This window comes from Colius striatus, chromosome 2 (assembly GCF_028858725.1).
Source record: "Colius striatus isolate bColStr4 chromosome 2, bColStr4.1.hap1, whole genome shotgun sequence".
Taxonomy (NCBI): domain Eukaryota; kingdom Metazoa; phylum Chordata; class Aves; order Coliiformes; family Coliidae; genus Colius; species Colius striatus.
This window is the reverse complement of record NC_084760.1, coordinates 22840205-22855292: the sequence shown is the minus strand read 5'-3', so window position 1 is coordinate 22855292 and position 15088 is coordinate 22840205. Positions and strand designations below refer to the sequence as shown.

General features: G+C 42.4%; 1 protein-coding gene across 3 annotated transcripts in view; it reads right to left on the bottom strand.

Moving 5' to 3' along the window:
- The window catches only part of LOC104552909 (glutathione S-transferase), a 37544-nt gene extending 22548 nt beyond the window's left edge, over positions 1-14996 (bottom strand). Inside the window, exons 1-3 of one of the 3 annotated variants that reach the window (XM_010195347.2) lie at positions 14169-14996; positions 1032-1138; positions 344-395 (exon numbers count right to left, since the gene is read on the bottom strand). In XM_010195347.2, the coding sequence (XP_010193649.2) occupies positions 344-395; positions 1032-1138; positions 14169-14214 (205 nt within the window). In that variant the 5' untranslated portion in view covers positions 14215-14996. Of the gene's footprint in view, positions 1-343; positions 396-1031; positions 1139-5660; positions 5857-14168 lie in introns of those variants that run through there. The other 2 variants (XM_061989680.1, XM_061989681.1) reach the window with 2 other exon arrangements.
- Positions 14997-15088: the final 92 nt, after the last annotated feature.

The following is a 15088-nucleotide window of genomic DNA, read 5'->3' as shown; positions in this document are numbered from 1 at the left end:
TCAGATGATGCCTGGGAATTGTTTCAGTGGGTGCTGTTTGCCTTGGACCAAAAATGTGCCAGAAACCATGCTAACAGTTCAACAGCACAGGTAATTAAGTAGCATTGAATAGGAATTTTTTGCTATCCCAGTTTAATGTACTACAATAAACACAGTCATAGAAGCTATGGCTTTTAGCTTATAGGAGTTGTTTAGCACTAGAAAACACAGGTTACTTATAACTAGTATTTCAGTATTTTAGGTGTGCACCTAGAACTTGCACTGGTTTAAATAATTCAACTTTAAACCACATAAACTGGAGCAATTTTTTGAGGGACTAAGCCTCAGGTGTCAGGATTCTTACCTTTGACTAACTTCTCATATTGCTCTTCTGTGTCAAAAAAAACTTCTTCAAACTGGGAAAGGAAAGAGAGTAGTGTCACATTGCTGTATTTGATCGGTTTTGTTCTGAAAATGACTGCACAAAACCAGGCACAGAATGACTGAACTAAGCAAAAGATAATGGACTGGGGCCACAGATGTCCTGAGGAGCCTCCATGCACCCTCACAGATGGAGAGAAGCAGAAGGGCCTAGACACTTCTGTCTCAGGGCACTGATTCAGAAATAACTCAAGTGCCTGTAGAAACAGAGTACAGACATCTACAGGAGGAAGATATGTTGTAGCCAGTGCCAAGGGCAGCACAAGGTAAATCAACTATTTCTAACCCCACCCAAGGGCAGGTAAGTCAACAACGTTCTTTTGTTTCTACACACTCTACCTGCAAACTAAATAAGAGTGAGTTAAGGTGGTTTTGTACAGCTGGAAAACTCAGATTAAGGGCCTTTAAATAAATTCCCATTTTGACCCACTATGATTAATTACTTCAGGGGACTGATGCTAGCTTTAATAATAGTTCTAAGTATTCAGTGCCACTGGCCAAATGAATTTAGCCTGCCTCTTGCAGCCATTTAGTCTCCATGTGCATGTTAAATTGTGCTTTACTGAGGCCAGCTGAAAACCCCAGGCTGAAACACTGTACCAGGTACCAACCTCCACACCAGCTGCTGCCAACAGCCATCGGATGGCCTCCATTCGCCCCCTCCCATTAAGGTAGGTAAGCCTGGGCTTCCCCGACATGATTCTGGGCTCTTGGTTCCCTGAAAAATATTAAGCAAAAATCAGTGTCTCCTAAAACTGGTTTAAGTACCCTTATTTTAAGGGGGGAGAAAGCCTGTTATTCTCACTATGCATGTTGAAGTTTAAGCTTTGATTGGTTTAAAACGTAAAGTGAGAGATGGACCAGTGACACCACACAGCTTGTGCTAGGAAAGGCAGCATGTGCAGACCTGTAAAGCCTTTCCTAATGCTACTATGGAGGTTTGTTATTACTATCAGCACATACAGACATGTTTGAACGAGCAGTACGAGTCCCAAGCTACAGGGGAAACCTTGCTGTATTTTAAGATGGTTATACAAAGCCACTGAAAGCCCTATGACATCCTCAAGGAAGTTACTTACCCTCATTGCCATTATCCTTATTGAAAAGATTAAAAGGAAGATGTGTTTTACCAGTGGGCTGAAATGTCTCTGGCTTTGTTTGCCAGACACCAGAGTGCATTTTGCAGCTTCAACTGCCAGTCACTTCTTTCCTCATGTAGGGGTAAATGAATTGTTATTCTTTGCTTTGTTCCATGAAACAGGCTGAGCTTCCTTCATTCCTACTGAATGGCTACTGCCTGTTTCCTTGCTGCTTATAGCAGCCGTGAGGTGTCCCTCTTAGCCAGAGCTGGAACCCAGCTGCATTGGCTTTAGATGCCCCTAAAAGTCAGCGAGAAAACTGTGTGCCCACGGGACTGGCAGATGTGAGGCTGGCCGAAGCTCACCAAGACAGCACCTCTCTCTGCACCATGAGCAGCAGTGTGTGGCAGAGATAGTGTGTCTGTATTGAGCTGTTTCATACGTGGGGACAACCAGATGAACTATATGTGCTGACACTTCAGTGTAAGAGTTTGAAAATCCAGGACTTAATTTCTCTGTGCTTCATTTCCCTAATTACTAAAAAAACCCACAAACAATGGGACTAGCATCTCCCCCTTCACAAAGATGTTAGTATCATACACTAATGATTGGGAGAAAAAACCTTAAAAAGGGGTGTCCTAATTGTGCCCTAATGGCTCAAACCACAGTGGAGTGCCTGATTTAACAAAAAAAAAAAAAACCAACCCAACCAAACAAAAAATGATTTACAGACAGCTCCAGTTTTCTCAGAGCTAAAAACCAAGGCTACAGCATTATGTCTGTCACACTTTGCATCCACATGACACTTCCTATTTTAATCTGGTTCAGTACACTCGAGCAATGTGTTTTCTTCAAGCCATGGTGCTTTGTAAGTGTACTGAAAATAAAGCACATTCAGAACATATTTTGCCAAAACTTGATTTTAAAGAACAACTAGATTGAGAGTTCTCCCTTTAGCAATTTTGTTACAAACCAAGTCACGTTACTGTAATTAACACAGGTATTTTGGGTCATTTAGGCAAATATACACAGAGGAAAAAACTGTCTACCTCAAGTTCTAAAGTGCAGATACTGTTGCTAATTACAATGTTTTTCATCTAAGATAGTAGTTTTACCATTTTCTGCCTGTTGTTTCACTCTACAGCAGTGCAGCTTGTCTATGTAGTTCACAACAGCTAACTAATGCCTCTTTCATTATCATACTTCTCAGATACATTGCATCCATATCATTTCAACACATATTGCCCCTAACTTGTAGCTAATAAGATGATTCCTTTAACTAAAAAAACCAAAGACTGCAATATCAAGAGTATGAAACTTCATGCTCTTGGAAAAATTAATCTATTGTTTGCAGAACAAAAGCAGGGGGAGTGAAAAGCCTTAGGTATCATTTTGTCATTTTACATGAACAAGAAATCCTATATATTAAATTATGTGAGGAAAAAAACCAATGACAAACAGAGAACAAAAACCTGCCAGCTTCATTTTCTTTTTTTAAATTAAGAATAACCCTGCCAGCTGTAAGTGGATTTTAATTGTCCTAACCTTCTGACATGAAGAAGAACCCTGATTTTTGGTAAATGCAATTTTTAGATATATTTGTATGTATCTCCATTGACTCTGCAAGGAGCTGACACTTACAGGCAGCCATATTTTGGAGCCTGGATTTAGACCTGAGTCTTGCCCCAAGGGCTCAGATTGGTTGCTCATTCCCGTGTATCTACTGACACACAAGGTTCCCCAAAGATACAACAGATATAACTCTCGACTTACTGGAGACAGAGCAACTTTCTCTACCTTAAATCAGTAGACCTGGTCATCCAGACTCTCAGTGTCTTATTGCATTTATTTGGGGAAAGGCACAACTCCCTCTGGGCTTCAGCCTCACTAAAATTTTACAGAAACAGTGGAGAAGATTTGCAGGATGTTGTGTTTACAAAAATTAGAACAGTTTTTGATACAATGTGTTGACAAAGTAATAGTAGCCAAAAAATCTTGTATAGCTGACACCCATTCCTTACTGTTTGCCTTAGCTGAAAAGGGGCTTTGGGCCTCTCCACAGAAGTTACAATTGTTATAGAAATGTAGAATGTCTGGGTTACATTCTCCAACAAAAGAAGTGATGTTTATCTGAAAGCTGTATGAAAACCATTCCAAATCTTCCCTGACCAGTTACTAAAATCAAACACAAGCCTTTTCAGGAGCTGTAGGATCCTGCCAGCCCTGGATAGCTGCTTTAGAAGAAATAGCAAAACCCCTGATGTCAATCATTGCTTGCAATAAGGCCCTGAGGGTATGGATGACTAGGCATATACTGATTTAAGGTAGAGGAAGTTACTCTGTCTCCAGTAAGTCAAAGGTTATATCTGTTGTATCTTTAGAGAATCGTGTGTGTCAATAGACACGTAGGAATGGGTAACCAGATTGAGTCATTCATTGCTTGCAATAAAGCCCTGAGGGTATGGATGACTAGGCATATACTGATTTAAGGTAGAGAAAGTTACTTTGTCTCCAGTAAGTCAAAGGTTATATCTGTTGTATCTTTAGGGAATCCTGTGTGTCAGTAGACATATAGGAATGGGTAACCAGATTGAGCCCCTGGGACAAGACTCAGGTCCAGATCCAGGCTCCAAAGATGCCGGAGAACCCATTCACTGAATAACTGACAAGGTAAAGACGTTCAAGCTTTTGAAGCAAGCTGCACCTGCTTCAAAAGGACTGGGGAAGGAAATCCACATCATGACTGCATAGTAACCACTTGTGAAACCAAAAAGACTCAAAGATTTAACATGATGTGCCATTTCCAAATCCCAGTCTGGAACTCTTTGTTGATGGGTTCTCATATTATCTGAGCAAGCAACTGAATTATGGTTATTCAATAACCACCGTGAATGAAGCAGCAGAGGCTCCACCACCCAGACCAAAGCTGGGTGCACAAGCAGCCAAATTATTGCGTTAAGAAAGGCCTATCAGCTACCAAAGAAAAGACTGCACATTTTCCTGCCAGTTCTCAATCTGCATTTGGAGTATGCCATGCTACTGGGCAGTTTATGGAAGCTGTGTGGGTTTATAACTTCCGGTGGAAGTAAAATATCAAACACTTCACAAATTACTGAACTGTTAAAAGATACACAAATGCCAAAGAATCTTGCTATCATCCACCAGCCAGCTCATACCAGTGGGAAGGCAAAAGAGGAGATAAAAAATAGTCTGACAAATATTGCTGCTAAAGCCACAGCATGACAGCTGTGTAAACCACCTGGCTTACAAGTAATCCAGGGGTCTGCCCTGGCATTGCTCGCTCCTGAGAAGGAAATGTTTGATTCTTGCAGAAGATACAAGCAACCAAAGACTGCCAGGGAATATGGAGAGCAGATGTGCAAAAGCCTTTCTATTTTACCTAAGCAACGCCTGATTCCCATAGTGAGACTGCATCACCACTCAGGGCATTTTGGGACTGCTACACTAGCCTAGATGTGCTGAATAATTGCTTCACACCACAGATTTATGCTGCGGCCAAGTAAGTAACCGCATCTTGCATGCACTACCTTAATTAATTAATGCCTTAATTAATATTCAGCAAATACTTCAACACAAAATTTGTCTGTATATGGCTGGTTTTAATCCATAATTCCATGCTGTTTCCTAGTCAGCCTTAATGACTTGGCTGTCTCAAATTTCTCTGAGGATGCTTCTCAGTGATGTCAGAACTGTTTAAAAGGGGGGGTTTTCAGAGACAGCATTATGTATATTCAGCGTGTAGTGCCCTTTAGCCCTGAAGCTGGGAGCAGAGTCCAGCCTACCAAATGGGACAGTTTTCCTTCTCAAACCCAGAAGAAACTGCCACAGTCCCAGAGACTTGCACTCTGTTCTCCCACCCACCTTTTCCTTCCCATCAGCAGTTTCCCAGCTCCTTGCTCAGCTCTGAGCTGCACAGCAGGATTCATTTCCTGGTCTAAAACTCCGACTTTTCTCTTGCTTTCTCTCTCCTGCAGCTTACAGCTAGTGGGTAACTATTGAGCCATGCTTAATCTCCTGGCACATGAACTAAGGAGAGCAGAGAATGTACACTACCCCAGCAGATGCCCTAATAAATCTGGAAGGACTATAAACTGTTGCTCAAACTCTTTACAGAAAATCAATTAGTAAATTAGTACTTACCTCCTAACCTTAACTCAGCCTCCACCCAGCAGAGGCAGGTAACCTCTGGGTGTTTAAACTTTGGAGCTCAGTGGGAGTTTCCAGCTATGCCCAATTGGAGAGAAAATCTCCCATTACTATCAAGCTGGCCCTACCCATTTAAAGACGTATGCCTCTGAAAATCGCCATCCACAGCAGGAACTGCCTTTTAGTTTGTTAATTTGACTATACCTTGTGGGTAGCGTCATACTTTCTAAAGTAGCCTTCTATTCAAACTGCTGGCATTTTACCCAAATACAAGGGCAAAACATTTTAAAACACTGAGAAAATGATAGATTTTTCAGGGCCATATTTAGGGTAGTGGTAACCATTTAACCACTGAAGTTTCTAGGCTTATTCCAGTATTTAACAGTAACACTGGTTTTTATTTTCAGTACTACATGGAACAGAAAAGATACTTAAAGTATGGGATAACAATGCTTAATTACTTTGAAATAGAGATTACCAATATCAAACTTAGGTAGTGATAAAAAAGTAGTGATACAAAAAGGTCAATGAGGTGTTCATGTCACAGCTCACCCTGTGTCTTAAGGCAATAGTATTACTTTTTGGAAACTGGAATTTGGAAATACTCAATTAGAAAAGAAATAAATGATGATTTTCCTACCCTGTTTCCATGAAAAGTAACCGCTTCAGCTTTGCTATCTACATTTCAGGTGAAAACACCAGAACTGAAAGTGTATGTGTACAGACACAAGGATGGCATAGCCGATGGGAAACAGGATTTAGGTGCCAAAGATCAGGTTCTCATCTCTAGCGTAGACCCACTCATGATATTGGGCAGCACTTTACGCCTCTGTAGCAGATGCCAGTACAGCTCATCTGAAGATCTGTTCCCAGATTCACACTGTTACCAAAATTGTATTTATCAGTCTAAAGCCGTGGTTGCACTGACACAGCACCTCGGGATGTGGAATCTCAGGACAAAAATCTCTAGATAACTCTTTTGAGAAAATGCCCCCAAAGCTGCTGCTTTCTTCTTTTGTTATGGTTTCTCTGCCTGGCAATTGCTGTCAGTCTCTCCAAAGGATGCATTTCCACTAGAGGCTTCTTGTAAATTTGTAATTTCTGTGCTTCAAAGGCTGATGATGTCAGCAAAAAAGAACTGTATGGTGCTCCTTCACTCTTGGCCTAATTTTATCTCTCTCTCAGGTTCATCATTCAGTGAATAAAGCACAGCATGCTTCTGTGCTGCTTCTATGTCAAACCTGGTTATGACCCCACAGAAAACTCCCAAGTATGGGTCAGAAGTCCAGAATAGGCCCAGAAGTGATCCCAGCAGGCAGCATGGGTACAACACCCTGTTTTGGAAGCTAAGAGTGTGGTGTAGATGCATGCTGTAACACCAGCTGGCAGCAGTGCCAGCCAATGGTCTCTGTACTCCTAAACTACAGATGTAGATGTGGCCACAGCAGGACAGCAGCACATGGAGAAGGAATAGCTGAGTGAGAAAGGAGCATGTGTTTGTACCTGTCCATGATGGCAGCATTAAATCAAGATTAATCTATTCCTGCTTTTGAGGTCTTTGATATTATGTACCTGATATCAAAATGTACCTGAGCGCAAGAGTTGGCTCAGGAACAGTGATGACAGAAGAGCATTTGAGTAACTATTGTCTCTGTGGCCTTTCTTCAGTCTCAAATGCTGCTGGTGGCAGCAATAGGCTTGATGGCAGAGGAAGGGGAGGAAGTGGCCTCTGATTTGAGGCTCAGGGGCGAGCAGTCAAGCAAAGCATTCTGATGCTTTTTGGATTTGCCAATCATGGCCACATCCAACTTTGGCTGTTGTTCCACTTCCACACATTCCTGTTTGCCAGAAAGGCTTTCCCTCTCATTCTCTTTTTTATTTTGCTTCCAGCACAACCTTTCATAATGTAATTATAAAGCTCCTTTGACATTAAAGGTATTGTATCAACGAGGTTACTGTTATCTATAACCTGAATATATAATATTGAATACTCTGTAAACCTCCAGAGTAGAAAAGAAAATAAGTTTCTTTTATAACTAATTTAAGCCACAACCATGGAGCAGCTGGCATGGAGCTCAGGTACCATTGAAGTGATCTTGGGTTGGGCATAGGCAGATTTTAAATAGTGCACATACCATGCCCTGGCATGTCAAGTTCCCACTGTGCTCTGTGGACACACTTCATTGTGCTGTAAGTTAGACAAGTCCAAAGTCTTCTCAAAACGTACCTGCCTGCAATCCCCACAAACCACTAAGCAATGTCCTCTCAGAGGTGGGGACAAGGTGTGTATCTAACTGCCATATGACAACTCAATGAGGGGAGTTAGGAGGATTCTTCCCATGCTGCTTATTTAGCTCCTAAACTGAAGCACATCACCACTGTGGTAAAAAATTAGTCCACATGAATACTTAGAACAAGTCACGCATCACTCAAGCCTAGACTTGCTGCAAGCCTTCAGGGACTGCTCTCTTTCTGTCCTGGAAGTTTTATTGGCTGCCCGAGGAGAAAGTTAACCAAGCCTGTATTTACCCTCACCCATGTCTCTGTAAGCCATTTGTCACTATCCAGCCCATTGGCACAGAAAAGTCTGAAAGCAGTAATCCTCTTCCTGGTTTACACCCGTTGTGCTGCTGGTGAGGAAAGCTTAAATGGAGAGCCAGTTTATAAAATATTAGTTGGATCATTTAGCCTTTATTGATTTAAGTGTCTCAATGTGGTCAACAGGCTGATTTATATCTTAATCTTAAGCAAGATTAAGGCTTCAAAGCCAGCGGAAAAACAGCCTTAGTAGTACAAATTTCACTGTAAGGTATTTATCTTAAGTAACTTATGTATTATAACCACTTCATATTTGACAGAGACTTGTGTATGTTTCCCACATTTGATCACTGGTGGTCTTGTGGTTTAAGCCCAGCTGGGAACAAAGCACCACGCAGGCTCTCACTCACTCCTCCCCACCATGGTGAGATAGGGAAGAGGAAAGGTAACACAGGATCCCATGAGTCGAGACAAGGACAGGCAGGGATCACTCACTGATTATTGGCATGAGCAAAATGCTTGACTTGGGGAAGAAAATAACAATTTCATCTGCCACCTATCAAAAACTAAACAAAGTAAGATGATGATAAATATAATAAGATCTTAAAAGCACCTTTCCCCTACCCCTCCCAGGCTCAGGTCCCTGCTCCTGATACCTCTACCTGCTCCCTCTCAGCAGCACAGAGGGGCAGGGAATGGGGGTTGTGGTCAGTCCCTCACAGATGGTCTGTGCCGCTCCTTCCTCCTCAGGGGTGGAGGACTCACACACTTGCCCTGCTCCAGTGCCAGCATAAAAAGATTTAGTGAAACAAGATTAGTGACACATTAGTTATACAACCTGGAACTATCCCACAGTTAAGATCCTCTTTGTTCCTTGTTTGGCAGCATGTGCTGATTTTAATGGCGTTTATCAGTAACTTTCTAACTCTGCATTTACCTCACTTGCAGATAACATGCAACAATCCAGGAAATGTAACTTGGCTTGCTCTCTGATGGTGATTTCGTGTGGCGTGTGCAAGATTGTACAAATCTAAAAGAGATTTTTGTGGACAATTTCCACAAATTGTCTTCCTCAAGATTTTAAGTGAATATGGATGTGTTATTTGATTTAATTGCCTGCAGAAAAGGAAACTCTGAGAGAATGGAGTGCACTTTCTCTTCTGCCATCAGGGTAGTTTCAATCTGCTGCTGGACTTCTGAGTTTGACAGGCATGAATGACTGCAGCTAGCTTGATTCAAGAAGAAAGAGGTTTACAAGAATTAGAAAAACCTAATGACTTTTCTTAGTTTTGCTCCAGTAGGCAGTTGATGATATTCATGACCCAAACCTACATTTCAAGTTTATTTCTGTGTTCCTGGACAGTTTTATACACTGCACAGATACAACAGTTGCTACATCTCTATAAAAACAACAAATTAAAAAGTGATCGGAAGAAACTGTGGGTACGGTATAAGATATTTTAACACTTGAGGACAAGATAGATGGTTCTGTGCATATGTGCACTGGGTCAGATATGAATTTCCACTTGCCTTTGTTCCCTTGTTCTCAAGGAGAAGTTTTCAATGCAAGTTTGATATTGGAATAGGAATCTGGCTCACCTCGCTTGAGTAGTTAAAAGCGCTGTAGATCTCAGTGCTCACTTCACAAAGGCAACACACATCCACTTACACATAAGCCTGTTTTCATCAGCCTGCACAGTGGGAGGTTAAACTGAATGGATGTATATACATCTATAGAAGCAAACTGCCCTTGCCAGAGCAGGAACATTGGAAGAAGGCTTTGGTGTGCTTGAGAACCAGGCTGAAACCCTGTATGGCCTTTACATAGAAGATAATAACTAAGTGGAATATAGCAAATACACTCACATTAGAAAAGTGTTGATGAGGTTATGTTTCACTGTGGAATATGGAGATTCCCAATTTTCTACACAAAAATGAGCAGAAAAGTTAGCTCAATCTTTGGGGTCCAAATAGTCTGGATTGAAGAGGCAACTCTCTTGCTTCAAGGAGAACCAGGATGCTACGCAACTAGTGAAGTCTTTGTCCTTTTTGTAAAGCAAAAATGACCCCTACACCCTGAAGATACACTTTCTCCAGCCTCAACCCTGCACTGCTTCATATTAGCTCCTGTTACTATTAGCAAGAAAGTACCATGGTACTGAAAAAACAAACGGTGTGCTTGTTTATTTAAGGTTTAAGATACATATATTCTTATTACACCTTTGTTTTGTTGTGTGGACATCCTTTGTGACCACTTAAACAATGAGATACTCTGCAAAGTGTGAGAGTTATATTGTTCATTTCAAAGCTGTCTCTGTGCAATCCCTCCTTAGAGAAGTGATTTCCCTCTAATTGGCAGTTATAGGGCAAGCAACACAAACAAATTGCAGCATAAGCAAGACATCGTCCCTATTTCTGCACTAAGATAACAAAGTGATACCTGCAGCTAGGAAGTTCCTGGGTCAATGTTAGAGTTGGATATGAGGTTGTGCAATCATGCTATTTGGAAATTTCCACCATACACCAAGTTCACTGTAGCTTTTTTGGCTGCAAGTGCCGTGTTGGGAACCGGTATACGGCTGATTACCTACCATGTCCTTCAGCTGCTCTTCCTATGAGTTCCTGCTTGTCACACCTGTGGGGATTTAGGTAAACTAAATTTAGTTTCACCAACTCCAAAACTGGGAGGCTGATTGCAGCCTCCTGTGAGGCCACTGAGGACTCATGTGAACCTGCAGTGCCCAGGCAGGGATCAAGTGTCCAGCTCCTACATACCTCCTCCAAAATGCAAATGTCCCCCAGTGAACCTCAAGCAGTGGCCAACGCACATAAGCACCATCTCCAAGGCCACCAGCAGGTCCCAGTAGTGCCCATCACTAATTTGAGAACCAGACAAAGGACATCGGGTCTGCACTGCATCAAACACCTGAAGTGTAGGTGGGGGTACCCAGGCGCTGTTAGTGGGGGCTGCAGGGCCTGTGCGAGGAGAGACTGGGACTGCCCTGAGCTGGACACAGTCGGTCCCAGCCGGCTCCAGCCCACCCACCACAGGGCACCACTGAGCCCTGCAGCCTGGGGAAGGGGCACCTCAGGGAGATGGATTTAACAAAGGACAAAGCTGCCCAGCAGGGTGCGAGGGAAAAAGAGCACTGATAAATAGCCTTGTGAATAGCAGGCGGAAAAGGAAGGGAGGAGGTAGAGGAGTCTTGGATATAAGCACTCTGTGTTGAGTAAAGAACTAGCTGAAGCAGTGGTGAATGGAGTTAAATCCAGTTGGCGGCCAGTCACCAGTGGTGTTCCCCAGCACTCAGTGCTGAGGCCTCTTCTGTTTAACATCTTTATCAGTAACTTGGATGAGGGGATTGATTGTACCCTCAATGACTTTGCTGATGACATCAAGCTGGGTGGGTGCTTAGACCTGCTTGAGGGTAGGACAGCTCTTCAGAGGGACCTGGCCAGGCTGGATTGATGGTCTGAGGCCAATTTTATGAGGTTTAACAAGACCAAGTACTGCGTCCTGCACTTGGGCCACAACAACCCCATGCAATGATACAAGCTCGGGGATGTATGGCTGGAGAGGTGACTTGTGGAAAAGAACCTTGCAGTGTTGGTCAACAGTCTGCTCAATGTGAGCCAGCAGTATGCCCATATGGCCAAGAAGGCAAATGACATCCTGGCTTATACCAGGAACACTGTGACCACCAGGACCAGGGAAGTGATCGGCCCCTGTACTTGGTGCTGGTGAGGCTGCACCTAGAGTACTGTGTTCAGTTCTAGGCCCCTCACTGCAAGAGCGGTATTGAGGTGCTGGACAATGTCCAAAGATGGGCAACAAAGCTGGTGAAGGGACTGGAGAACAAGTCTGATGAGGAGCAGCTGAGGAAACAGCCTGGAGAAAAGGAGGCTGAGGGGAGACATGATCACTCTCTACAGATACCTAAAGGGGGTTGGGGATCAATCTCTTCTCCCAAGTTACAACTGAAAGGAGAAGAGGAAATGGCCTCAAGTTGCACGAGGGGAGGTTTAAGTTGGATATTACGAAGAAGTTTTTCACTGAGGAGGTAGTTAACAGGCTGCCCAGGGGAGTGGTGGAGTCACCATCCCTGAAGATACTTGAAGAATGAGTAGATGAGGTGCTGAGGGACAAGGTTTACTGGTGAATGTGGCATTGTGAGGTTTGTGGTTGGACTTGATCTTAAAGGTCTTTTCCAACCAAAATAGTTCTGTGATTCTATGATTTTGAATTGGGAATGAAGGAGAGAAGTTGAGTCTGGGAAGGAATGAGAGGAAGGTGTTCAAGTTTTTGTCTTTGTTCCCAACCATCCAACTCTACATTAATTGTCAATAACTTAAAATTATTTTTCCCCAAACTAAGTGTATTTTGCCTGTGATAGTAATTGGAGAGTGATCTCTGTGTCACACTGCAAAGTAATCTACGAAGATCTCATTCAGTCACCAGAAACCATAACTTGCGCTAAATCCTATTTTCTGGCCTCACTATTAAATCAATGAGAATTTTCCCAGTGCTTTCGATGGGAATGAACTTGCAATGGCAAAACCAAAACAGGTTGTGTCACACACAATCCTTACTCCCACCAAGCATAACTTTTGCCTGGCTATCAGAATGATGCTGCAGACTGATTTGTACACAACTAAGCCTTACCAGAACAAGGGTTGAAGACTTTTTTGGAAAATACATCAAAACTGTCTGTCTAACACCGAAGTGCTTGGGGACAGCTGAGTGAAACAATTCTTGAAGTTGTCAAACATTGTTAACTGATTTTGATCCAGGAATTATTGATGACCTTCAACCTTTGTTCTGGGGACCAGTTACTGGGCCAGTAACACCAAGAGACTTAGGAGAAATGGCAATAAATGTTTGTGTATCTTCTTTACTTACTTTGTCTTGAAGGCTGGTAACACAACTGAAGTGCTTATGGCTTAAAAGCATTGCCAAAGTAATCTAAACACCTAAATAATTACTACTGGAGAGATGTACCAGGACTTAAGGATACTCAGTATGGGGATCTTTTTGTGAAAGACTTCAAGCCAAGCTGATTTCCTCTCTGGTTTGCCCAGAATTTGGAAAACTGCGATAATAGATCATAGACCTGCCACTTTGTACAGACTAGAAACTAAACTGACAAACCTCTGTGGAAATAACCAAATAAGAAATGCTACATCCTTAGACAGGGTTATGTCACACCATATAGCCCTGAGATGACAGCATCAGCGGGAATGGGTGTAGTGGTTGTATGGAGAAGTACACACTAGCTCATACATAAATAGAGTTAGGTGTTTTCATCTCAAACCAAATCAAGAATACAAATAAAATACAACCAAACAGAATACAAGTTCTCATCAAGGATTTAGTGAAATAGCAGGAAATGACCCACCAGTTGGGCCAGGCCTGGGGCATCACAGGCTATGTTGACATCAGTGGCCTCAATTTCATTTCTTAACCGTGCTTTGGCTCCCATCACAGTGTGAGCTTGCAGTGTGCAAATGAGATTCCTTCTGGATACTCCAAGAGTGCACCAAATGCAGTTTAAACATCATTCACTCCACACAACCACTCTTGAACTAGGCTGAAGTAACCCTCAAACACATACAGTGCTGATGACAAGGTTTCAGTACCAACTGTTCTTGCTGTTCTGCCACCCTGTTTACTAAGAGGCATGACCATCATCTACTTGGCTACCACTGACAAGTACTGGCAGAGAGTCCCCTCCTATATCTTCTGCATCTTTGCTTGTGGAACATATATTCAAACAGCATTGCACTACAGCTATCCTCATATTCTGGAGAAAAAGATCACTTAGCAAAGGAATCAATAACTGCAGGGGTTTCCAAACCTTCATATAAATCAACTTGAGATTAAACCAAGGACCAAACTGTACTTGTAATTGTTATTCAGGAAGACAGGTGACAGATAAGCCAGTGTAGGTCAGTAAAAAAACTCACATTCTTGGCAATGAGGGAAAAGTATTTGTAGTGCTGAAAACTTCATTTGTGCTGAAGCTGAGGAGATGGATGGGCTCTCATTCAGCAAATATCAGATGAGTGTACTCACTGCATTCCAAGCAGCATCTTAGTTCTCAACCCATAGCTAACACAGGAATTAAACAATGCCATTAGGGACTGAGCACAAGTCTTTTCTAGTAAATTACATTATTAATACAGAACTATTCCAGATAAGAAAGCCCAAGATAACATCCTACATATAATAACAGATAAGAAACCCCAAGACAACCTACAGAGCAGCTTTTCAAAGCTTAAGGGCCATTTATCAAAGTAATTAAAAACATTCAAAATTCCTTTGTCATCTGCTGAAACCATGGATTAAAAAAACAAACAAACCAAGAGAGAAATAACATTCTGACTTTGGTAGGTATTAGGCCTTAGATAGGAACTATACTAGGTTTATGTGACAGCTTCCTACCTCTCCTTTACATCCAACTTCTCTGGTTTATACACGCAAATGAAATGCCTTTGCAAGACGTGTATAGGTTAACAAGGATCCCCTTCATATCAAGTATAAAGAATTTATCCTCCAAGAAAAGTAAAAATCATAGAATCATAGAATCACGGAATGGTAGGGGTTGGAAGGGACCTTAAGAGATCAGCTAGTCCAACCCCCCTGCAGAAGCAGGTTCACCTAGATTGTCACACATCCAGCGGGGTCTTCAAGACCTCCAAGGAAGGAGACTCCACACTCTCCCTGGACAGCCTGTGCCAGGGCTCCCTCACCTGAACAATGAAATATTTTTTTCTTGTCTAAATGGAACTTTTTGTGTTCCAGCGTCATCCCATTACCCCTTGTCCTGTTGCTAGATGAAGTTTGCAAGCCCCAGCTTTCACTCATGACACATGACAACACTATC